Here is a 27563-nt window from a genome sequence, read left to right on the forward strand (position 1 = left end):
ATAAACACAAGCATTGACTAGAGTGGCCACAATCAGCTCCGTTGGCTGTGTCGGAGACATAATGCAGTGTAAATGATGGCTTACACAAGCATTAATAATAAGGAAAGTCACTTATACTCTAGAGCGTACACGTACAGTTAGGGGAAAAAATTAATTGATCCCCTGCTGATTTTGTCTGTTTGCCCACTGACAAATTATATAATTTTAATAGTAGGTTCATTTGAACAGTGAGAGACAGAATAACAAAAAAATGCAGAAAAACGCTTTTCAAAAAAGTTATAAACTTTCTTAAAGAAAGTGCTCCTGATCTCAGCTTGTTACCTGTATAAAAGACACCTGTCCACAGAAGCAATCAATCAATCAGATGTCAGGGACAAGATTGTAGACCTACACAAGGCTGGAATGTGCTACAAGTAGGGCTGGACAATATATCGAACAATATTGTGAGGCGCGTTTAGTCCAGCGGTTCCCAATTCCAGTCCTCGCGCCCCACCGCTCTGCACATTTTGCATGTCTCTCTTAGTTAACACACCTGATTCAGATAACCAGCTCATTAGAAGTGAGGTCCGTGCAGGAACTGCGATCCAATTGACATGGTCCCTGCAAAGTGTTAATTGCTCCCTGCTCCCTAAGCGGGGGAAATCTGTTTACTATACTTCGAAACATTCATTCACATATTTGCGCTACGTCAGCGCATGTAGCATCTTCATACACAGATGAAACTTACTAGAGAAGTGTGACATAAGTGCATCTGTAAATAAATGCATTTTAAATTTACGTCTCGCATGCTTTAATGACCTTCAAATGGAACACATACGCTCGCTTCGAACTAATGAATAATGGCGGAATATCCTGTGATGTCCACTTCGAAGGGCAGTAACGTTGGAATAGAACAAACGTCGGAAGCGATGCTTGAAACACACAAAATGTGCAGAGCGGTGGGTCGCGAGGACTGAAATTGGGAACCGCTGGTTTAGTCAATGAAGCTGGTACTTTGATTAGTAGTAAATCTCTGACAAGCTACGCCATATCGCGCTCAATATCGCATTCGATATTAAGCTCGATATGGCATAGCTTGTCAGAGATTTACGTCTCTGTATTAATTGCTGCTCCAGCGGAACCTGAGCGGAACGCACGTGATGGAGATTTACTACTAATCAAAGTACCGGCTTCATTGACTAAAGGCGCCTCACAATATCGTTCGATATATTGTCCAGCCCTAGCTACAAGACCATCGCCAAGCAGCTTGGTGAGAAGGTGGCAACAGTTTGTGTGATTATTCGCAAATAAAAGCAACACAAAATAACTTTAAACCTCCTTCGGTCTGGGGCTCTATGCAAGATCTCACCTTGTGAAGTTTCAATGATCATGAGAACGGTGAGGAATCAGCCCAGAACTACACGGGAGGATCTTGTCAATGATGTCAAGGCAGCTGGGAACATAGTCACCAAGAAAACAATTGGTAACACACTACGCCGTGAAGGACTGAAATCCTACAACTCCCGTAAGGCCCCCTGCTCAAGAAAGCACATGTACAGGCCCGTCTGAAGTTTTCTAGTTAACATCTGTATGATTCAGAGAAGGAATGCTGCCTATGACCCCAAGAACAACAACAAAGGAGTGGCTTAAGAAGAAGCACATTATGGTCCTATAGTGGCCTAGCCAGTCTCCAGACCTTAATACCATAGAAAATCTGTGGAGGGAGCTGAAGTTCCAGTTGCCAAACGTCAGCCTCGAAACCTTAATGACTTAGAAAGGATTTGCAAAGAGGAGTGGGACAAAATCCCTCCTGAGATGTGTGCAAACCTGGTGGCCAACTACAAAAAATGTCTGACCTCTGTGATTGCCAACAAGGGTTTTGCCACCACGTACTAAGTCATGTTTTGCAAATCAATTCTCTCACCGTTCAAATAAACCTACCATTAAAATTATAGACTGGTCATTTCTTTGTCAGGGGGCAAACATGCAAAATCAGCAGGGGATCAAATAATTTTTTCTCTCACTGTATTGGAGTTTTCATGCAATTGACATGTTTCCATTGGCCGTATTTTCAATTCGCGCTTTCACTTTCTGCAAGTTGAAAGGTAATGAAAACGCAGCTACTGTGTCCATGCATATAAATCGCTGCTTTATCAACGTCCCACCAGCAAGCAAACACCCAACTGATATCTTCGACCCCTGACCTCCATCTACATTTACTGACATCCTGATCTCCCATTGTGAGCATCAGTGTTGAGTTACAGATCTTTTGTGGCCCACCTTAAGCTGGAGAAGAAGTGCTCTGTTTCTTTATCTCAATCTTGACGTCCCATATTGCGGCAAACTGATTGTGTCAGACCTTTGACTGTGAAGACTGGCCAGAGTGTTTCTCTGAGAACATTTACATTGATTGTAATCCCACCAAACAGCATCTTCAGAACAATAACGGGCTAAATGGAAATGTGAGTAAATCTTTTGAAAACACTGACTGATAAATCACATGCACAGCTGCTGATATCAGCAAAATAAAGTATCTGTTTAGAACAGATGAATCAGGTTAACTTGGGCTGCTTTGTGAATAATGCATTGTGGCTAAGCTAGCAGCCTTAGCTAAGTGGTGCATTTGGTCTTTTTGGATCATTACTCAGTCATGACAACTGATTTAGACCACCTGTGTGCTGAGTCCACAACAAGATGTTCCTGAATTGGGTCGATTGATGCCTTGAGTATGAATATTGAGCGCACTGTGAAAAACTGAAGCCCCTGTGTTGAGCGCAACAGCAGGCCAGTCATTCACCCAGATGCTGATCAATAGCTCTGAGGGGAAAGGTGACTGATCATATGAAACTCTAAAGAAGTGAAGGAGACGGAGAAAACGAGCACACGGTGGAGAGTTACATCTGTTGCACAATTTCACACAATACCTGTGTGCTAGATGTATCCGTGGCTATTAGAAAGTGGCAAACTCAGGTGTGATCTTTCAATCATAAGGGATTGTTCACATAAAAATGAAAATTCTGTCATTAATTACTCACCCTCATGTTGTTCCAAACCTGTAAGACCTTTGTTCATGTTCAGAACACAAATTAAGATATTTTTTTAAAATCTGAGAGCTTTCTGACTCTTCAAAGACAGCCACACAACTAACTTCTATGCGCACAAAAAGTATTGGTCATAAGGTCATATGGGTTTGGAACGACATGAGGGTGAGTGAGTAATGACTGAATTTTCATTTTTGGGTGAACTAACCCTTTGGCTACATTAAATTGGGTGTGCCCATTAACGTGCCCTGCCCAAACTTCCTGTTTCGAGAGCAAATGGCTCACATGGGTTTTTAAATTGTTTCTCAATATCTCCATTCTGAAGAACTTCCTGCAGAGTTGTTGAGTGGTTATGCTAGAATACTGAATACCCAAAAAATAAAAACAAAAACATAACGTTCAAATGTAAAAGAGATCCCCTAGTCACCACTGTCTCTCCACATGCTCTTCTCTTTATCTGGGTCTGTCTCTAATTGTGTCTTTGACCTCCTCCCCCTCCTTGAGCATGTGTGAATTATTGATTGTAGAGTGTGATTTATCGTATGTGCCGGGGGCTTACAGAGGGACGGAGGGTGGAGTGTGCTGACTTTCCGCTCCTCCTCGTCTCACCTTCACTGTTGAAGGACCAATTATGAATCTGAATGCAGAGATCAGAGTGCTCTCTCTCCATATAAGCACCTTCTATTAACTGGCCAGTGGAGTGGCTCCCATAGCAACCCCCCAAAATTATGCAGGGCAAATCAGGCTATTGTGAGGGATATGGTCTTAAAATGCAAAATTAGGAGGAGGGGCCTGGAGGTAAAGGGATAGTTCATTCAAAAATGAAGATTCTGTCATTAATTACTCACCCTAATGTCGTTCCAAACCCGTAAGAACTTCGTTCATCTTCAGAACACAAATTAAGATATTTTTGATGAAGTCCGAGAGCTTTCCGATCCTGCAAAGTCAGCAACACAACTACAATGTTCAAGACCCAGAAATCTAGTAGGGACATTGACAAAATAGTCCATGTAACAGTGGTTCAACCGTAATTTTACGAAGCTATGAAAATACCCTAAAAAACAACTGTATTCAATGTAAAAACATCTTTATTCGATGAAGATATTTCAGCAAAAATATGTTAATTTGTGTTCCGAAGACGAACAAAGGTCTTACGGCTTGGGAACGCTTAGGGTGAGAACTTAATGACAGAGGTTTCATTTTTGGGTGGACTATCCCTTTAAGTGAAGTGATGATAATTAGGGATGTAACGGTATTGTAAATACCGTCGTACCGCAATACGCCTTATTCAGCCCGCTGCCATTTTGAATCGAAAACGAGGCTGTGAGGGATAGTAGTCCAGCAGCGCCCACTGTGGCGCATTGTTGCGTACCGGGATGTAGATCGTATAGCCGTAAAATAATAGGTTATTTCACATTTTTCCACAGGACAAAGAGCTCCAGAAAACGTGGATTGTTCGACAGGACATATAACCTAACTTTCAGGTAACAATATTGCATTTTTTTGAGAAAATGACTGTGGAAAGACTGCTAATTTCTAATGGGAGCATGTTTATCTTCCTTTAAACGCTTACACAGAGTTTTTCAAATTATGTTATATAGATTAAAATGCTTAATGGTTTGTGTTAAGAGCCTGCAGCTAGGTCATAAGCGTCTTCCCGACCTTTATTATGAAATTACGATAAACATGACATTTTCCTTGTCTAAAGCAAGACAGAAACAAAAAAAATAATGTTCTGAATATCATTTTGCGATTTTAAAAGGGGTTGACATCAAACACTACATGGCAAACTAATAAATAAATGTTATCTTTTGATCGCTTTGCATAAAAATAAACTTTCAACCCACTGTTTTTTGTATGACTTAACATGTTGTCTGAAAGAGGCTTACGATCTAACTGCAGGCTCTTAACACAAACTATTAAACATGTTAATCTTTAAAACATCATTTAAAAAGAATATCTTTTTCATTTACAATCGCAAGGTTTTCTTTTCGTGAGGTCTTAGAGTCCAGGTAAACACAGACGGAGCTGAACCCTCCTCAAGCGTCCTAATTCCAGTCAGTGTTTTTGAAAAACAATCCTGAGTAAAATGTTGAGCACTTTTGTGTTCTTTGTAATCTATACAAAATGGAGATATTTAGTTTAGTTGTTGTAGTAGTACATAACATGTTAGCTCTGCGTAAACGTTTAAAGGAAGATAAACATGCTCGCATTATAAATTAGCAATTAGCCAACCGGCTAGTTTCCACAGTCATTTTCTTAAATGCAATATTGTTACCTGAAAGTGAGGTTATATGTCCTGTCGATCAATCCACGTTTTCTGGAGCTCTTTTTCCTGTGGAAAAATGTGAAATGACCTATTATTTTACGGCTATACGATCTACATCCCGGTACGCAACAATGCGCCACAGTGGCCGCTGCTGGACTGCTATCCCTCACAGCCTCGTTTTCGATTCAAAATGGCAGCGGGCTGAATAAGGCGTATAGCAAATTTTTTCGATACTACCGTGGTCGCATGACTCGATAAAACCATAAGTCTTCTAAGAAAAGTTTGCTCAAGCGAATGGAGCGAACGGGAGGTAGCGGGAACTACAATTCCCATCAGCCCAGATGTGGCCGTCATCCTCTGCGGTCTGTTGCCCGCCCCCCTTGAACGTCAAGTTCATTTTATTTTCGATATAGCGCCAGATCACAATAGAAGTCATTTAAGGATATCTTTCCTATAGAACAGGTCTATATATTGTTCTTTTATTAAACAAACTAAATTGCCTTATGTTATTTATCTTATTTACACGAAGGCATCTCTACATGTTCGCGCATTTACAATGTCTCCTCCGTGAAAACACGGACTGGATCGCAGACTCCATTCATAAAAATGGAATTTACTGTAGCGCGAAATGCCACGGAATTTGTCGATTATTGGATTAATAAACAAAAGATGGTCTTTCACTTAATTCAAATCGCGATATGGACTAGTGTCTGTGAAAACTGAAATGGAGAAAGACCGTTTTAATATGAATCCTGCATGTTCCGTTTGCCTCTGTGTGTATGAATGGAGGAGACACGTTTATTTTTTTACTACACTCATACTGAAGCATGCGTGACGCTCACGCTTATTTTTGGCCTTTGCATCTCACATGAACAGATAACTCCAAAGTCTCCAAAACTCTGTGAGTGTCACTTTTCCCGTTTCGTTTGAGAAAACTTGCATCATATCATACTACGGTATACACACAGAAAACCTGTCAAAATAAAAGTACGGTTTAACATGTAACAGAACAATATTAGTTTTGTATTACTTTTGTACAGTTTAATGTAGGTGTGTATATATTCCTATTTAAATAATTTACATAAAACAATATATATGATAAAAAATAAATATTACAACAAGATTAACCACTTAATTGTAGAACAAAAATACTACAATTATTATTTAAACGTTTTAAACTGAATATAATTTTTCTTCCATGTATTGATTTTAACAGTAAACCTCTGTTTGTTTGCCAAAAATTAAAAGGGTTTATTTTTCATTTGATTAAAAATAAATGTTTATTCTTTCATTTGATTATCAGAAAAATAAAAACACACAAGAATTTAAAAAAAAAAAAAAAAAAAAAAAAAAGCAAAAGATTGTGGAGCCCCATTGTTCAAAATGTTAAAACAGAGTTTTGAACTTATTTTTCCACTGAAATGAATGTTTTCGTTACTACACAAAGTAGGCTAAAGTACTGCGAAAAAAGTAACGTGGTTACATGGTTTAATATTTTTTTGTTATTAAAATTGAAAAATTGAAGTTCCTGTTTAAAAGTTTACAGATAGATGGCTAATTCGTATGCCATGGATATGTTCAGGGTTCATGTAAACTGTTTAATAAACACTTCTGGCACTTTTTTCGAGTCTCTTCATTAGTTTTGTTTTTCCCTGTAAATGATTCAATAAATACCGTACCGTGACATTCATACCGAGGTATTACCGTACCGTGAAGTTTTGATACCGTTACATCCCTAATGATAATACAATAGAATCTTCAAATCAGTGCAAATTATTAAACTGAAAAAAAAAATTTATTGATACATTAGAAAAAAAAGATTAATTTAATTGTTTGCAGTTTATAATTATAGTTAATCAGTTTGTGTTGGGACTGCTGCTTACAATATTTTTAACTCAACTTTGTTTAATATGCAATAGAGATTTTTAGTTCCCAACATGATTTGCATGAAACTAGATGAAGAGAGTAAAAAATGAATTGGGTTGTGGTTAATGTGATTTTGAGAAAGATATTTGTCTGAGGAACTTAGTAGAAATGTTTTTTTTTTTTTTTTGTACTGACCTGAATAAGAAATTTAAAATTTTGACATTAAAGACATTTACATATTGTCCACTAGAGAAAATAATAGTGGACTTAAAAATGAAAAAAAATAAAAAATAAAAAATAAAAATGACCCTGTTCAAAAGTTTACATGCATTTGATTCTTAATACTGTTTGATTCTTAATACTGAATAAGCTGTTTTTTTGTTTAGTGATAGTTATTCGTGAGTCCCTTGTTTGTCCAGAACCTGCTGTTCTTCAGAAAAATCCTGCAGGTCCCACAAATTCTTTGGTTTTTCATCATTTTTGTGTTTTTGAGCCCTTTGCAACAATGACTGTATAATTTTGAGATCCAACTTTTCACACTGAGGACAACTGAGGGACTCATATGCAACTATTGCAGAAGGTTCAAATGCTCACTGATGCTTTAGAAGGAAACACGACGCATTAAGACCCTGAGGTTGAAAACTTTTGGAATTTAAAGGTCAGGGTAAATTAACCTAATTTGTCTTCTGGGAAACATGTAACTATCTTCTGTAGCTTCTGAAGGGCAGTACTAATTGAAAAAAAATGGATGCCAATATAGTAATTGTTTTTGGTGTGAATGGACCTTTGCATGTCAGATTGTCTCTTCCTGTATAAACGGACAAGTCTTGTCTGCAATGTGGACCAGACCTTATGCTGATAGTCAAAGGTCTGGTTATGTGAAACTAAACAGCCTGTGGACATCTCCAGGCCTCCAGATGCACGTCCATTATCATTTCAGCTTGTTCAGTTCTTCATTGATTTCCTGCTAACCCTGAGATCACTGAACTGTGTAAATCTTCCATGTGTTTGGGCTTGAGAGAGGGGGGGAGAGAGTGTTTGTATATGCAATGCACATCGTGGATAGATGGCCTTACTAAAAGCAGTAAACAAGTCCCCACCATGTTTCTCTTACTGGACGTATATGTTAGTCTTTTATATGCAAAATCGAGAGACGTTTGTCAGTATGTCATTAACTCAAGAGTTCACAGGTCTGAACAAATTCACTGGCTGAAAGCTGCCGGCTATGTTGTACAAGCTGTAATCGCACGTTTTGATGTTGTAATTAACGGCTTTATCAACTGGACAGCTGACTGTGATTGGAGCAGTTAATTACCGCAAATAAAGACGAATTATGATGGATTTTACAATGATGAATGCCACAGGGACTTAATTACAACACACTTTGATGAAAAACATCCTGGCAGCTGTTGCAGTTTCGCTGTGGCTTGGAAAAAAAAATGCAGTGGTAGCATTTAGCTTCTAAGGGAATGCATTACAATAGTTTTTTTCCAGTGTTATCATAGTCTGTGAAATAAAAATTAATTTTGTAATTTTTCTTTGCGTTTGAAGTAATTCCCACAGATCTAGTTTAGAACAGCAATATTATTGTATGCAATGAAAGTACTCTCTATTCAAATGCTTTCTGGCTTCTTGAAGGCATCTAATTGTGATTTTTAATATGAAAAACCAAAGCTAATCTCTACTTTAGTTAAATAGTTCATAGGTCATCCAAAATGTAAATACTGTCTTTTCTTTACTTTTCATGTTGTTTCAAATCTGTTCTTTTTTTATTTGCATCTAAGCTGTACTTTATTTTAGCCCAAAACCACAGAGACTGTAAAGTGACCAACTACAGTTCATTAACTTTAAACATTTTGTTTCAAATGTTCTGTTTATGGGTTGGCAGATGTTGCAAATTCATTTAGCATTTTTGTCCCATTTTCTGGTGCTCTTACTTCCACAAGTTGTGTGAAGCCAGCCAAACAGATGATGTCGATGATGGTGATTTCAGCCACTCATTGTTATTTTTGTGTGCAATTTGCATCAGATATGCATTCTGAGGATAAGGCTAATGTAGAAATCTCTTCATGGAGTAGATTTCCAACTGGGGAAAGTTTAAGGAATTAGTTCACTTTTCCAAAATAAAAATTTTGTGGTAATTTAGTCAGCCCCATGTCATCCAAGATGTTCATGTCTTTCTTTCTTCCGTCGAAACGAAGGTTTTTGAGGAAAACATTCCAGGATTAGTTACAGTCAAAGGACCAAATTGCAGTTTCAATTAGGGCTGTGCAATTAATCGAAATTCAGTTTTGATTTTGGCTTTAAACCATCATTAAAATACAGTAATCGAGATTAAACGATTATTGCGACCCATTCCGCCCCCTTTCCAGTGGTGCGCTTTTGCTCCTCCATAAAAGCCTAATTTCACATGCAAATCAGCAAAATCATGTAACGTGACTTTTATAAAACGGGACGTGCTTGATTTATTGTTTCTTTGATGTTGTGTTTTAAAACTGCGAAAAAAAAAACTCGCTCAGAGACGGAGCAGAACACGGACATGTAAAGTTATCTTTTAGCTCAAGGTGCGCCAAAATGGTCAAATACACGCCAAAATATTTCAAAACGAGGGGCTTGGTGATTATTCATGTAAACCCTTGTCAGTTATGTCTTAAATGACCATTAAACAGTTGAGAATGAAAACACATGTTTAACAGTTTATTGGATCCGTGTGGTTCTTAAAGCGGCAACAAATAATATTTCGTCTGCCGCAGTGTTGTTTTTGACAACCATCTTAGATTTAGTCTTAGTCTTAGTCTTTTGGACTAAAATGCTTCTTAGTTTTAGTCAAATTTTAGTCACTTCTATATGTGATAGTTTTAGTCCAATTTTAGTCGACGAAAAGTCAAAAAGGTTTTAGTCTAGTTTTAGTCAAAAAAAGGGAAAAAAGTAGTCTTTTAACAAATTAATGTAGGTCAGGAAGTATTTTGCTGTTGGGTAGTGTCACTTGTAAGTTCTGAAAATAGCAGATCTATAGTTCAACACAATGTGAGCTTCTGGATCGACTATTTTCACCAATAATTACAATAATGAAGGAATGTTTTAAAACATAAAAGACAAACAAGGATGGAATGCTAAAACGGCTTGCCATACTAGTATAGCAAAGAGTATTTAATGCTAAAACGGCTTGCCATAGCGTCAGATACTTTTTAAGTTTTATTGGCATGCACAATAAGCGGAAATGTCATGCATTTTAAACGTCTGACGGACCACCCACTAACATTTTCGTCTATTCTCGTCTCGTCAACGAAAACTCACACACGTCTCGTCATGTTTTAGTCATCAACGAGCCATTTTTATCTCGTCATCGTCTCGTTATCGTCATGAAAAAAAGTGGCGTCAACGAAATGATTTCGTCATCGTCATCGTTGACGAAAACAACACTGGTCTGCCGTCTCTGTGCTTAATATTCATGAAACATAAAAAAACAAATAGAAAAATCACTCACTGCTGTTGAATAAAGAACATTTTTAGTTTTAATAAGAAACAACGCATGTTTAATTCTTACAGTGAAGACGCTGTTTTATTTTACATTCAAATAATTACATTCATGTAGTGGGCTGTTAGACTACTTTTTTCATTTGTATCTTTTTTTCTGTTGTATTGCTATCTTTAAATTTAAGGAGTCTATGTAATGGACTTCTATGGTGCCCCCGAGTTCCAACTTCCAAAACTTCCAAAATGAAGATTCAAAGGTCTCTAAACGATCACAGTCGGGGAAAGAAAGGTCTTACCTAGCAAAACGATCAGTTATTATTATTTGTTTTTTTATTACAATTCATATACTTTTTAACCTCAAATGCTCATCTTGTCTAGTTCTGTGTGTACTCTGTGTAGAGATTAAAAAGTATATAAATTGTAAATGTTTTTAGAAAATAACCATTGGTTTCGCTGGATAAGACCCTTCTTTCTCGGCTGGGATCTAGAGCCCTTTGAAGTGGCATTTATACAGCATTTTGGAAGTTCAAACTCAGGGGCACCATAGAAGTCCATTATATGGAGAGAAATCCTGAAATGTTTTTCTCAAAAAACATAATTTCTTTATGACTGAAGAAAGAAAGACATGAACATCTTGGATGACAAGGGTACATTATCTGTAAATTTTTGTTCTGAAAGTGAACTACGCCTTTAATCACTAATAAAAAGCTTTGGACGCAGTCATAATCATGTTAAATAATCGTGATTACAATATTGACCAAAATAATCGTGATTATGATTTTTGCCATAATCGAGCAGCCCTAGTTTCAATGCAGCTTCAAAGGGCTCTACACAATCCCAGCCAGGGAATAAGAGTCTTATCTAGTGAAACTATCGCTCATTTTCTAAAAGAATTACATTCTGTAATTGCGTTGCGAAGTTTACACATGGTTAGATCTTCGTCTGTGTGCTCCGGTTCAAAAAAGTAGGGTACTTAAACTCATCAATCTTATTTTCTCCTCCAACTTCAAAATTGTTCAACATCATTGTTTTACCTTTTTTTTGTAAAGGGCATTTGACTTTCTTTGCATGTTCCCTTAACCCACTGATCCCCGTTGAAGTCCACTATATGGAGAATAATCCTGGAATGTTTTCCACAAAAACCTCAGTTTCTTTCTGACTAAAGAAAGGCAGACATGAACATCTTGGATGACGTGGTGAGTAAATTATTAGGAATTTTGTATTCTGGAAGTGAACTAATACTTAAACTCAAAATGGAGGGTCATGGAAAGGACTATGAATAGTTCAGATGATCTGCTTTAGCTTTCATCTGTGATGTTTGTACAGCAGGCTTGTTATCAAGGATGGAAAACAGCCACCGCTTTATCAGTAGGAAGAATGGGGCAGAAAAAGAGGTGACCTCCCCAAGGGTTTGGCTGATCTCTCTGATGTGGGTCAGGAAGGAGGAAGAGGGGAATGGAAGGATAGATGGATGCCGTCACGGGTCACAGGCCGGAAATCACACCCTCGCTATCATTTAGAAACACAGAGGGTGGTGTGTGTGCATGAATAGCTTTGATTTGGAATAGTATAATATACATCTTATGCCATATTCACAATGAAATGCGTTCGATGTGCATTTAAGCTGCGTCAAATGAAATTAAAGCATTGTGTGGTTGTTCTGATACACTAAAAATAATGACATATTATTGCGATTTAAAGTAAATGTTTTCTATTTAAATATATATCCTAAATTGTAATTTATTTCTGTGATGCAAAGCTGAATTGTCAGCATCATTACTCCAGTCTTCAGCGTCACATGATTCTTCAGAATTCATTCTAATATGCTGATTTGCTGTTCAAGAGACATTTATTATCATTATCAATAGGTTTTTTCAGCATTCATGGAATAGAAAGTTTAAAAGAACAGCATTTATTTGAAATATAAATCTTTATGACATTATAAATGTGTTTACTGTCACTTTTGATCAATTTGATGCTCCCGTGCTGTATAAAATAAGGTTATATAATGAGATTTTTCTCCCTAGTGTTTACTAAGCAGCTGTTCGGATTTATTAGTGATGAACAAAAGCCTTTTTGATTGTTACTTAGGCTTTAGAGAAATGATAAACTTCTTTCTTTCTCATATTGGACTTTTATTCCCAACTTCACCCCCGCTGACACACCCGTAACATCTTCTCCGAATGATTTGAAGGATTACACACACACTTTATGGGATTAGCTCCAATTTAAACAGATGATTACCGCAGCGGAGCACGGCCTCGTGGTAATCGATCAGGGACAAAAAAGGTGCATTACACAAGTTGATTTGTGGGCTAGCTGAAGCTAATCTAGGGGAAATGGCTGGTTTAAGGAGCGGGAGTGAATCTGATATGATGGAGATCGGAATACTTTGCCAGGAACCTCTGCTTCATCTTTCAGCCTCTAAAAGCATTCCACCATTCCTGCACGTGCTAATGAGTCCCACAAGTCAAGGAAAGAGAGAGAGTGGATGTGTTCTCCTTCATCATTAGCTGTTTGCTGCATGTGCTAAACGCTAAACATGCCATCTCTCCGCTTGTATTACTTCAAACTAGAGGTTTGTGTTTAACCATTAAAGTCAGTAAAGTGCATGCTCAGTCACAACAATAGTGTGTGATTGTTATAGCCCTTTATATTATGTAGTGTATTCACTATACAGTTGTCAACATTGGCAAACAGTTAGTATACGACAGTTAGCGGAAGTTAGAGATCACGGTTTATAAAGTTTACATACGCTTTGGTTTTCTTAATACTGTGTTGTTACCTGAATGATCCACAGTTTTTTTTTTTTTTTGTAGTGATAGTTGTTCATGAGTCCCTTGTTTGTCCTGAACAGTTAAACTGCCCGCTGTTCTTCAGAAAAATCCTTCAGGTCCACCAAATTTAGTTTTTTTTTTTTTTTTTTTAGCATTTTTGTGTATTTGAACTCTTTCCAAATGACTGTATGGTTTTGAGAGCCATTTTTTCACACTGAGGACAACTGAGGGACTCATATGCAGCTATTACAAAAGGTTCAAACGCTCACTGATGCTCTAGAAAGAAACGCTACGCAGTAAGAGCCAGGGGTTGAAAACTTTTGGAATTTGAAGATCAGGGTGAATTTAACTTATTTTGTCTTCTGGAAAACATGCAAGCATCTTCTGTAGCTTCTGAAGGGCAGTACTAAATGAAACAAAAATGATATTTAGGCAAAGTAAGTAAAATCTACACATAGTCATTCTGTTTGAAAGTTTTCACCCCCTGCTCTTAATGCATTGTTTCTCCTTCTGAAGCATAAGTGAGTGTTTGAACCTTCTGTAATAGTTGCATATGAGTCCCTCAGTTGTCCTCAGTGTGAAAAGATGGATCTCAAAATTATACAGTCATTGTTGGAAAGGGTTCAAATACACAAAAATGCTGAAAAACCCAAGACACTGTTGAAAAATCAGCATATGTTGGTTAGGTAGGTTTTGATGCTGGGATGACAGTTTTAGCTGGTCTAAGCTGGTCCTTAGCTGGTTTTATGCTGGTCCCTAGCTGGTGTAAGATGATCATGTGCTGGTCCTAAACTGGTCCTGAGCTGGAGGGACCAGCTTGGGACCTGAAGGATTTTAATAAAGAATGGCAGGCAGTTTTAACTGTTCATGACTAACAAAGAACTCATGAACAACTATCACTAAAAAAAAAAAAAAAAAACACTGTGGATCATTCAGGTAACAACACAGTATTAAGAATCAAGTGTATGTATACTTTCAGAGTCATTTTTATAAATTCAACTATTATTTTCTCTTGTGATCTATGTAAATCTTTTATTTGAAATATCTTTTTCAGGTCAGTACTAAATTAGAAATAGCATGCATTTTGTATGATCCCTCTTATTTTGGTAAAATAATTAACATTTTGCAAATTCTGCAAGGTGTATGTAAACTTTTGACTTAAACTGTACATCTAGGATGGCTTGAGGGTGAGTAAACCCTTTCATTTTTGGGTGAACTATCCCTTTAAGAGCTTCATATCTTGATTTTGTACTGCAGTTAAGTCAAGACCCCTGCCTGAAGCTCTCCAGTCTGACGTCTCATTTAGTTTGAGATCTCTGCCCTCAGCCCCAGCTGACCTGACCACATTTTCTCCCATTAATCTGTTCATACTCCGGGACGACCCCAAAACTCAACCCAGCACACTTCTCAACAGCCTGGATTGAAATCACAGTCCAACACTGAAGCCGTTCCAAACCTCCACAAGCACAATCACACCACCTGCCAAATTCCTGATTAGTCTAATTCCAGCACTGACTAATAACAGTTTCTCCCAATTTTGGCTTCTCAAATGGTTACTAAAGCTATCAGTAGTCCGGTTGTGTTATCCTCCTGTGTGTCGTTAGAGTTGATTTGATTTCTTTCTCCGGTGGGAAACTTGGACGCCATTAGCTTGTGAATGTTACAGTTGGATGGTGGTCAATATTCAGTGGTTCTCACTGGCGAGTGAGAGTCTAGTCGCTAAAAATCTGCAGTACTGTAACCTAGTCAACATGAAATGAAAATTGGATTGGGAAAATAGGATTTTTAATTGCTTGCTTAGCACATGTCTAATTCTGCAAAATTGCTTCATGTCTTGTTCTTCATTTTTTTTTTTTTTTTTTGGCTGATGTCACTAAAGCTTTCAACGGTCAAGTGCTGCATGGCCTTTTTTAACTTTGTGTACCTAAAAGGCTTAAAATTACACTTAGACTTTTCAGAGATTTTCTTCAGATGCATTAAGTATGTGCTAAAACGTGGGGCTGACCCAGAATCAGAATGATTATGCTGTAATGATGGAAATATAAGGTGACTGCTGAAATAGTCATACTGTGTGACTCAACTTATGCCTTTTAATGGAACAAGACAAATCCTTCTGATGAATCAAATGAGGTAAAATACATGTTTGCATATGCTCACTACATGTGGCTTATCTCAGACAGATAAATCAAACAAAGACATGCCATATTTCACCCCAGAAACAAATGAAACAGCATAATATTGTTTGGCTTATGTGTTTGGATTGTTTTTTTTAGACTTATAGATGTTTTGTTGCTTTTTGTGCAAATACATTTTTCCACTCAAATAAAATTTTGTTACTACGCTAAAATACTAAAGACAGTTTCTAAATTAAAATCAACAAAATAAATTTACTTAATTGCTACATTCTACATTTTATTACAATATTTTATTTTAGAACACATGCTTTCATGGTCATATTAATTAAGAAAATACATGGCATATTTGTACTTGGTCTCATGACGAAAACACACCTGTGGGATCGTTTTCGCAAGACACGAAATACCTACCAATAAGTACATATTACTGCAGTTTCCAACAGAAATGTCCATTAGAGGTGGTATAACAGCAAGCACTTGTAATCATTTTCATACACAGTTATGATTGCAGCTTCATATCTTTCGTTTTCTGGATGTAACAAGCTTGCTCGATAGCTCAGCCTGCACAATATTGGATTTAGGATGCAAAATCCTTGGGTACAAACATGACTCAAGCTAAAACAGCATGCTTGTGATTTGTGTTTTTACATCCCATTTGTGTTTGTTCATACTATCGGGGAGGTTTAGGTGTAGTGCAAACGGTACGTTATTTTAAAACATCACAGAGCATTAGAGTTATAGTGCCACTTAATGGATATTTCAAATCAGAACAGTTACACGAACAAAACCAACGTCACATAAAATGTACCATATGTACGTTCATCTGTTGTGGGGGAAAAAAAGGAATGCTCTTTTAGCGATACTCGGTGAACATTTCATTTCGAATATATCAGTATATTTCACGTCTTCCCACAAGTACATTTTCGTCATGAGATCAGGCTGCAAAAAGATAATTAAAAAGTGATGGCTTTCTTTTTTTATAGTTTTTTTTTAACTTATAGATGTTGCTTTTTGCGCAGTTAAATTTTTACACTCATATTTAATTTAATTAAGTTGTTACAATGCTAAAATACTGAAAAGAATCCTCCGAAGACAGTTTTTTAAATTAAAATCAACAAATTAAATTTACTTAATCACTAAATTTAATTTAGTGTAATAAATTTTTTTATGACCACGTGCTTTTATGGTCATATTAATTAAAATACAAGACATATTTGTACTCAAAGTATTTTGCCACACCACTATTAAAATTCAAAAAGACAAATTGGTCTCATGACGAAAACATACCTGTGGTAACTTTTTTGCGAGTCGTGAAATACGTACCAATAAATACATATCACTGCAATTTCCAACAGAAATAAACACTGGAGGTGGTAAAACAGCGATTACTTGTAATCATTTTTGTACACAGTTATGATTACAGCTGTTTCGCTTTCCGGAAGTAACAAGCTTGCTCAGTAGCTCAGCCGGCACAGAATTGGACTTAGGTTGCAGAATCCTTGGGTACAAATCCCGTGAAAAACATGACTCAGAAAGAAAGAGCTGAAAGATGAGAGATCAAAAAACTAGCTAAAGCAGCATGCTTGCGATTGTGCTTTTTCATCACATTTGCTTTTGTGCATACTATGGGGTAGGTTTAGGTGTAGTGCAGATGGTATGTTATTTTAAAATGTCACGTCAAAAAAATTCACGTCTTGCGGTAATGTCCCCACAGGTACGTTTTCGTCATGAGACCAGGCTGCAAAAACTTTAACTTGGAAGTCATCACTTTCTCAGTCACTGATTAGAATGGGACAGACTTCTGTTTTATCTGTCAGTTTCACTACTCTTCTCCTTTATTCTCTCTTCCTCTCTGTGTCATTTGTCACTTGTTTTCAATGACGTCCCACCCGTCTGTTTCCCCACCACTTCATCTTCCTCATTGTATCCTTTCTTCCACTCTCATCTGTACTCATTCTCTCCTCATCCATCACCCACTCCCTTTCTTTTTTGTCACAACCAACCCCCACCGCACTCCTCTGTGTGTGTGTGTGTGTGTGTGTGTGTGTGTGTGTGTGATATACTCCTGCTGTCTGCTCCACACATTGTCCAAGATGTTCAGCTCTGATCAAGCCATCATGGCAGTTGCTTAATTGTGTCTGCCAGGTCTGTGATGTGCCCACAATCCCCTGGCACTCGTGCTCATATAGGCCGCTGGTCTTTGTCAGGCGGGATACTGTGTTTCCTGGCATTTAGCTCTGAAATGTCAGCAGGACAGACAGGATGTAAATAGAAGGAGACTAGTTCCTAAGTGCAGAATCCAAGCTTTCAGGTTTATTTATTAAATTACTGACTTTGGATGGTGTCTGAGGACACAGTGTCTGTTTTGATAATTTGGTGCCACTTTGGCTGAAGATTCATTTTTCAGTCTTACTGATTGACTTTGTGTTGTGGTTTCAATACAGTGGTTTCCTACAGCGGAAATATATTAAAAAAAAAACAGCATTCTGTCATTTTTTGCTCACTCTCGTGTCATCTTCTCTAAACTAAAGGTTACAAAAGAGGGTTTTAGCAGTGATGCCATTGAAGAACCATATTGGGTTCCCCAAAGAACGTTTCTTAATGAACTGATCTTTCTAAGTGTGAAGAGATATAATAATCTAAAGAATCTTTTTACCTCTATAAACAACCTTTAGCTAAAACCATTGATGCCAATAAGGAACCTTAATTTTTATAAGACCTTTCTAAGAGTGTAGAACACAAAATATTTTGAAGAATGTCCATGCTGCCTAGCCTGGCTAACGCCAGACCACGTTATGACTTCGTCATGATTCGTGGTCTGGGAACCACATGTTCATTTTCTCGTATTTGAGGCGTGGTTTACGAATGCCCAGAGCCGTTTATTGGGCGATACGAATGTCTATCAAATGCGCCTGTGCGTAGCTCATAGCCAATCGTTTCCATTATACCGGATGACGTATGTTGAGCGAACGCCAAAAGTTAATATTTTTTCAAAATAAACTTGCGTTCTAAACTACTACGAACACTACACTGTGTCTACACCGGACGCGACAGTTGCCGCGCCGCAACAGCTAAAGTCTGTCTACACTGGACACGACAAGGCGACCGTTGCAAATCATTTAAACTTTGTGTGAGCACGTCTTAAATAGAACGCCGCAGCAGATTACTGTCGGGGATTTGCCGCCCCGCGCCGCTTCCAGTGTAGACAGCATGTCATTTGTCGCGCCGCTCGCGTCCGGTGTAGAGTGAACGCCAAAAGTTGCTCTTTTTTCAAAATAAACTTACATTCTAAACTACTTAGCATCTGCTGCCATTGCTGGATCCATAGTTATTAACAAACTGTTTCGGTGAGTCATATAGAAGGCGTCTTCTTGCTGCTCCCTCCCCGTTCTGTGATTGGTTCCCTATCTTAGGTGAAAATTAGGTCCATGGTTTCCAGACTAGACTAGCAGCGTGAATAAAATCGCGCTGCGCAAGGCAGTATGGGGAAACCCAGGCTACATGCTGCCTTTTTCCATACTATAAAAGTAGAAAGTGACTAAAAGTGACAAAGTCTTACCCTGGAAATCCAGAGGTCTCGCGAGAGCACAATTTGAATTGTCTCTGCAAGACACTCTGGCATCGAGCAATGATCCACATTACTGCATTACGTAAGCAGTTCTGGGAACCAATCTAATCGGTGTATCTGATGTAGGCGGGCCAGAGGCGAGCTAAGCTGATGACGACGTCGTCAACAGCACTTCGACGTCCGGAAACATTTAGTAAACAGATGAACACCAGTTGTTTGAAACGGCTTTGGCCGCTACAATGAACGAGTTAGACTTGGCTTTTCATATAAAAGAGGAACAGAAAACCGCGCTCGAATCGTTCCTTTGTAAGAAGGACTTTTTTGCTGTTTTGCCGACTGGATACGGCAAGAGTTTAATCCATCAGTTAGCTCCGCTGGTAGCTGAGCATATGGGGCTTAGTGAAAACTTAGTGATTGGTCGTGGCATTATCCAATTGCGTGCAGTGAGAGTTTCAAATGCATGCTTGGTGCCGCCCCTCCAGTTAGACACTTCTCATTGCTCGATGCCAGACCCTTAATCTTAATAGATTAGGGTCTGGATTTTTCCAGGCTACAAGAGTCTCTCTGTAGGTCTCAAATCTCAGTTTCATTTTTTACATATTTTAACTTGGCACATCATAATCGGTTATAAGACAGCTAGTCTCAGCCTCAGACGTCACGCCCACGGAACGTTGGCTAAACGTCTGATGCATATGGTACACTTAACTGGAAACACTTCAGGAATGTCGAAGTCGTCATCTGATTAGTTGAATTTGACTGGATTTTCGAGATATGCGAGTGTCGCGTTTGCTTTTGGTCCTCCGGGAAACAAAGCCCAGACTGATTTACTCGGCGTTTTGCTGAAAGGTGCTTATGCAGATGCGATTGTTGTTATACACTTTTGCGACGTTCGCAAACAAATTACTGACGTACTGCTTGTTCTCCCTCTTCTTATTTAACTGGTTATTTCAATGACTGACTTGTTGCACGCCAGTCTGTTGTTGAGGCATTTCCATGCACCGAAACGTGACGCTGAACAAAACGAACTGTGATTGGCTGTTTGGCATGTCGGTCAAACGGCCTTATGGGCGGGCCTTGGCCAATTAAAGCTGCCATGAATTCCAGACCTTCAGCCGTCAGTCAGAAGGTCTGGCTACGCGAGACTATAAGACAGCTTGCTGCATCTTCACACATGTTTCAGTGTGTGCAAAGGCAAAAATGAGATTCAAGAGTAAAAATGGGGCTTACTTTTTAAATTTTTGTGTCCCTTCTTGATGATGACAAAATTTTCAGCAATGTTTGAACTATCCGCTTAAACCCAAAAAATACCTTTTAAATAGTTGGCAAACTCACTGAATTTACTGTAGTTATTTATATTTCTCCTACACTCTTAAAGGGATAGTTCACCCAAAAATAAAAATTTTGTTGTTAGTATTCACCCTCATATCATTCTAAACCCGCTAGACCTTTGTTCATCTGTGGAACATGAATTAAGATATTTTTGATGAAATCCGAGAGCTTTACGACTGCATAAAGTACTCTAGTAGCTTCATAAAATTACAGTTGAACCGTAATTGAACCACTGATGTCACTTTGACAATTTTAACGATGTCCTTACTACCTTTCTGGGTCTTGAATGTGTCAGTTGCGTTCCTGTCTATTGCTCTCTGATTTCATCAAAGTATCTTAATTTGTGTTCCAAAGATGAATGAAGGAATTACAGGTTTGAAGCAACCTGAGGATGAGTATTTAAAAACTGAATTTTCTTCTCTACACTCTTAAAAATGAAGGTTTCAAAAGAGGGTTTAGCAGTGACACCACTGAAGAGCCATATTTGGTTCCCCAAAGAACGTTTCTCAAATGAACTGATCTTTGTAAGTGTGAAGAGATTTAATAATCTAAAGAATCGTTTTCCACTATAAACAACCTTTAGTTGAAACCATTGATGCCAATAAGACCTTTATAAGAGTAAAATATTTTGAAGAATTTTCATGCGTTTTTTTTTTCCATACAATAGAAGATGAAAGTGACCAAAATGACAAAAAGTATCTTAAAATCTTAAAACTTGTGCACTGTATATTCCAAGTCTTGTGATATCAGACAATAGTTTTGTTTTGAAGAACAGACTGAAAAATCTTATTATTAGCTGTAGGTCTCAAATCTCATTTGCATTTTCACATATTCAAACTTAATCATAATCGTGTATAAGACAGCTTGCTGCATCTTTACATACCACATTTCAGTGTGTAAAGGCAAAATGAGAGTCAAGAGTAAAAACCGGGCTTACTTTTCAGTCAAATGTGACTTAAATTTTTGTGTCCCTTTTGATGATGACAAAATTTTCATCTACACTGTTAAAAATAAAGGTGAAAATAAAAGAACCCTTTTTGTCTAATGGCGCTTTTCCACTACACAGTACCAGCTCGCCTCAGCTCGACTCGACTCGGCTCTGTTTGGTTTTCCACTGTGTAAAAGTTGTACCTGTACCGGCTTCCAGGTACTTTTTTTCGTACCACCTCCGGCGAGGTTCCAAGCGAGCTGAGGCGATACTAAAATGTGACGTGAAAACACAGCAGACTGCTGATTGGTCAGAGAGAATCGTCACTATTCACTGCGTCATCATTGCACGCGCCAGCAACAGTATCCAGAATAACCCCGCCATTTTTAAAAAGTTTGGCCAGAGATTGCGTGACATATCCAATCCATTACATATTATGGCAACTCGGAAGAATACGCCGTGGTCAAACGAGGAGGTCCAGACAGCGGGTGTGTGTCGCGTAGAAGATTACATCACGGCAGTTTCTTGCAGCGTCGCTATGACAACCAGGTACTATTGTGGAGGTACAGGTACAACTTTTACACAGTGGAAAACCAAACAGAGCCGAGTCGAGTCGAGCCGAGGTGAGCTGAGGCGAGCTGGTACTGTGTAGTGGAAAAGCGCCATAAATGGTTCCATAAAGAACCTTTAACATCTGAAGAACCTTTCCACTTCACATAATTTTTTTTTTTTTTTTTTTGTGGCGAAAGAATGTTCTGCAGATTATAAAAAAGTAAGAAAGAGATGGTTCTTTAAAGAACCTTTGACTGAATGGTTCTTTGTGGAACCAAAAAATGGTTCTTCTATGGCATCGCTTTGAAGAGCCTTTTAAAGCAGCTTTATTTTTAAGAGTGTATGTGAACTATCCGCTTAAACCAAAAAATATACCTTTTAAATAGTAGGCAAACTCATTGAATTTGCTGTAGTCATTTCTATTTTTCCTGCACTCTTTAAGGGATAGTTCACCCAAAAATTAAAATACTGTCATTAGCTTTCACCCTCATGTCATTCCAAATCCGCAAGTCCTTCGTTCAACATGATTTAAGTGGAACATGAATTAAGATGTTTTTGATGAAATCCGAGAGCTTTCTGACTGCAAAATGTACTCGAGTAGCTTCATAAAATTACGGTTGAGCCACTGATGTCACTTGGACAATTTTAACAATGTCTTTACTACCTTTCTGGTTCTTGAACGTCTCGTTACTGTCTATGCAGGGTCAGAAAGCTCTCAGATTTCATCAAAAATATCGTAATTTGTGATCCGAAGAAGAACGAAGGTATTACAGGTTTGAAACAACAAAACAATTTAACAATTTTTGTTTTTGTGTGAGCTGTCCCTTTAAAAGAAAAGATTCCAAAAGGTGTTTTTCATAGCGAAAGCCATAGAATCATTTTTTGGTTTACCAATTAACTTTTTGTTAAACAGTTTAGTTTTTTTCTTGGTGTGAAGAACATAATTTTTGAACTATAAAGAACCTTTTTGTGGAGGGGAATGATTCCATAAATGTTAAAGGCTCAGACGTCAATAAAGAACCTTTATTTTCAACAGAAATGAATCACCATGATGAATTAGACAGTATTTTAATCTCCATCCTTCTATTTGACAATTAATTGGCATTCATGAGTGCAGAAACGGTGGAGTTCAATAAAAGTTTAAAACAGGATTGTTTAATTAGACCGACATTGACGTTTCCATTTCATTACCATCTATCACAACATTATTTCCTTTTTGCGAGCGGTGCAGGTTTCCGTGTCTTTTCCTCTTTCATCATCTCACAGCATGCAGTCGTTGGCCTGCCAGCTCACAACACACGCCACACTCACTGAATTCTCATTAAATGGCCTTTTTACAGCGATTCGGCGAATGGCCACCATTGTGTTCCACGCATTAGTGGACTATGTCAATACACTCTTGAGTAAAAGAGTGCTAGAATGATAAAAACAAGCTGTTTGATGTGTGAGGAGTTTTAAGAGCCACTTGGAGATGCTTGATAATAAAACAAGTGTTATTTCTCATTCAGAGGACATCCTTTAGAACCAGGTAAAGTGCGTTTGGAAAGAGCGCTCTTAGGAAATTGTCTAGTCAAAAATGGGAAAACGTGGCATTTCTGATTTTTTTGTATCTAAATCTCTTCTGAATCATATTTGTGATAAAATTCCACACTGTATATTTGTTATCTCTGCATTATCATACTTATTTGCGTATTTAAAAGTCTAATCATGTTCATTGGAAAGCGCAGTATATCTAGACATTTTAATATGTGTGGAAATGTCTCATCACAACAAGGTTTTTATGTGATTAACCTTATCAGAATGTCCTCTAAAGGTAAATGTAAAGGTAAGGTAAATGCCTTGCACAGAAAATTTACAAATGGGAAAACGGCCATCATGTTCAATATTTTTTTTCTAAACTAAATGCACCATGTGCGTCTAAATAGACCTTAGGGTAGCGCCATATTTCGTTTTTGAACAGGAACGAAAACAAGGCTGTGAGGGATAGAAGTACAGTGCATTCAATGAATAGTACTGTTGTTTAGCAAACATACCGGTTGTTTAACTGAGGAAACATATTTCAGAAAAAAAGAAAGTTTGAATTGTGAAAATTACACAATCTAGGAACCTAGACAGTGCATGCCATTATAAAGACTGTAAGTCTTCCTTCACAGGCTTCTTTTCATCAGTATTAAATTCAATATAGCATCTTACCAGACTAGACTGTACAGGAATGCACACTCTCAAAAATAAAGGTGCTTTAAAATGTTCTTCACAACGATGCCATAGAAGAACTACTTTTGGTTCCACAAAGAACCATTCAGTCAAAAGTTCTTTAAAGAACCATCTTCTTTATGGAACCATTTAAACAAGAAAGGTTCTTCTATGGCATCGTGAAGCACCTTTATTTTTAAAAGTTTATGAATAAGTCTAGGTTAAAAAGCCTGTAAAATGCAGATGTAAAGTATTCATACCCCTTGGTTTTTTTCACATTTTGTTATGTTGCTGCCTTATGTTAAACTGCTTTAAATAACTTTTTCCCACATCAATTGTAGATTCCATACGCTATAATGGCAAAGCCAAAAAAAAAAAAAACAGGTTTTAAACATCTTTGCAAATGCATTTAAAATAAAAAGCTTAAATGATACCATTGCATAAGTATTCATACCCTTATCTGGGACAGTTTAGCTCATTAAATTCAGCAAATTTAGCTCAGTAGCTTTCATATTGCTTGTAGATGTTACTATACTTTGAGTGAAATTAACTTGTGGCAAATTCAGTTTGAATGGGTATGATATGGAAAGGCACACGTCTTAATAAAACGTCTAACAGCTGAAAAAGCATATTAGAGCAAAAACCAAGCCCTGAAGTAAAAAAAAAAAACTGCATGTAGAGCTCAGAGACAGGATTGCATCAAGCCACACATCTGGGGAAGAGTTCAGAAAAAATCTGCTGCAATGAAGATTCACAGAAGCATGTAGCCTCCATTATCCATAATGGAAGAAGTTTGACACAACCACGAGTTTTCCTAGAGCTGGCCTTCTGGCCAAACTGAGCAATTGATGAAGAAGGGCTTTGGTTAAGAGTGGTGACCAAGAACCTGATGGTCAATCTAGTTGAGCTCCATGGTCATATATCCAGACTTACTTACAGAAAGACAAACATGGCTGCAAAACTCCACCAATCTGGGTTTTATGGTGGTGTGGCAAGACTCAACTTTTAATTTGCAAAACAGCACCTAAAAGAACCTCACACTGTGAGAAACAACTTCTCTGGTCAGATGAACCTCAATTCCAAGTGTCATGTTTGGAGGAATCACCTGCACAGTAGCATCCCAACAGTAAAGTGTGGTGGTAAGGAAAGATTAGAAGGAAAGCTTAGTGCACCAAAATATTGAGATGGCCTTAATGAAAACCCAGTCCGGAGAATTAAGAACCTCAGACTGGGCAGAAGGCTCACCTTCCAACAGTACAAAGACCCTAAGCACACAGCAAGATTGGCTTATAGACAACTCTGTGAATGTCCTTGAGTGGCCCAGCCAGAGCCTGGGCTTGAACCCAATCAAAGATTTCTGGAGAACCCTGAAAATGCCTGCCAGACCCCATCCAAGCTGACAGAGCTTGAGAGGTGAAGAGGTAAGGTAAGGAATGGCAGATAATTGCCAAATGTTGATGTACCCAAAAAGATCATACCCAAAAAGACTTGAGGCTGTAAAGGTGCTTCAGCTACTGAGTTAAGGGTATGAATACTTATGCAATATACTTACTTCAGTTTTTTAATGTTGTTAAATTGATGAAGTTGTAACAATTCTGTTTTTGCTTTGTCATTGTGATGCTGGTGATGTGGAAAGAAGTAATTTAAAACAATTTAACATAAGGCAGCAACATAACAAAATGTAAAAAAAATGAACAGTATACCATTTTTAATAGATCATTTTTTTTCACTGACTCCAAATGTGTGGCAATAAGGGATTATGTTGTGTTGAATTTTTGAAAGGTGTTGTTTGTTGTGTTTGAACACCATATGTTTCTACAATATCATTAATTCACAGATCACCACAGTTTGAAAGAATCATTACTGAGATGTTCTGTTGTTCTAGTTCCTGCAAACAGTGTTTTGCAGTTTAAGAGTCTGACACATAAAGAAGTCTCTTGAGTCAAAATCCTTTGATAGTCCTCAAACCAAATGATCAAAGACTAAAAGGAAAAATGATCATGCAAATTAGTTGTCACAGCATGCCTTAAACTTTTATTCCAAATCATCCCTCGTCTGAATTGTTCATTTAAATTCATGTCATCAAATTTGTTTCTTTCTTGCAGATGGTGGCATTAGAAAGGCAGGTGTTTGATTTCTTGGGCTACCAGTGGGCTCCTATCCTTGCGAACTTCTTTCACATCCTGGTCGTCATCCTAGGCCTGTTTGGCACTATTCAATACAGACCTCGCTATATTGTGGTGGTAAGTGCTGCTTTTAATTCATCTTTACTATGATGACCTTGTAAATCACACAAAAACTGTTCGGGTCACATTTTAATCACCAAAATTAAGTTTGGATATTTTACATTTGAATTTGTCTTCATTACTATTTAAGCTCGTTTCTGGCATTGAATAAAAAAGCTTAAAAGTAACTTTTTTTCCTCACAGTTCAGGTTTTTTTTCTAACAAATTTGAAGTTATATCTCTATTTTTTTGTAGTTCAAAATTCAGTTTTTAACTCAATTGCTATTACCTTTTTATTTTTTATTCTGTGGTGGAAAAAGAAGTCATAGTGCTCCAAAAGATTGGCTTAATATCTATCAAAATATTATTTCTCATTCTGTTCAATTTGAAATATGGTCTGGACAGGTTTTGTGAGATTTCCCCCAAACATGCAAGCTAAAAATCTGTTTAATAACAGTGTCAGTTTGGATTTGTTCCTTTATGACAGACTGTTTTATAAATGCTTATATGCAAATACTGTTTGCAGCACATGCAAATCTGCTTACTGTTGATCAAAGACAGCAGGCCGCTGAAGCAGAATTGAATGCAGCTCTTTGCTGATAATGGACTGCAGACACTGGACTAGCCTTATACTCTGACACATTGTATGGCATTTTAATCCCCTAAATCTGCAACTAATTACCTTGAATTAAATGATTAGAGTCCAGCTCTCTTCAATTCCACACTGGGTCAATCCATGATGCAGCTTCACTTCAAGTTCAACAGGATTATCAAGCCTTTAGTTCAGTTGATGAGAGAGGAAGCAAGCTATTTTTGTAATTTTAATACTCATTCAGAATTTTATTTTTTAACCAGTTGTCTTCCGTTACATTATAGCTCAGTGAATCCATGGCTGGTGTTTGAAATGGCGTAACAGACTATTCTTACGATTGCTGCATTGTAATTTATCATTAAAGGGATAGTTTACCCAAAAATTCTAATTCTGTCATTAATTACTCACCCTCATGTTGTTCCAAACCTGTAAGACCTTTATTCATCTTCAGAACACAAATTAAGTTTTTTTTTGATGAAATCTGAGAGCTTTCTGGCCCTGCATAGACAGCAACAGAACTGAAACATTTAAGACCTACAGTCGTGGCCAAAAGTTTTGAGAATTACATAAATATTGGAAATTGGAAAAGTTGCTGCTTAAGTTTTTATAATAGCAATTTGCACATACTCCAG

General features: G+C 37.6%; 1 protein-coding gene across 2 annotated transcripts in view; it reads left to right on the forward strand.

The window, feature by feature from the left end:
* Window positions 1-27563, forward strand: part of nkain4 (sodium/potassium transporting ATPase interacting 4) — a 106619-nt gene that overhangs the window by 10270 nt on the left and 68786 nt on the right. For both annotated transcript variants that reach the window (XM_073822989.1, XM_073822990.1), the window contains exon 2: window positions 26220-26357. In XM_073822989.1, coding sequence (XP_073679090.1) covers window positions 26220-26357 — 138 coding nt within the window. The remainder of the gene's footprint in view (window positions 1-26219; window positions 26358-27563) is intronic.

The sequence above is a fragment of the Garra rufa genome, chromosome 18, assembly GCF_049309525.1.
Source record: "Garra rufa chromosome 18, GarRuf1.0, whole genome shotgun sequence".
In the NCBI taxonomy this organism is placed as follows: Eukaryota; Metazoa; Chordata; class Actinopteri; order Cypriniformes; family Cyprinidae; genus Garra; species Garra rufa.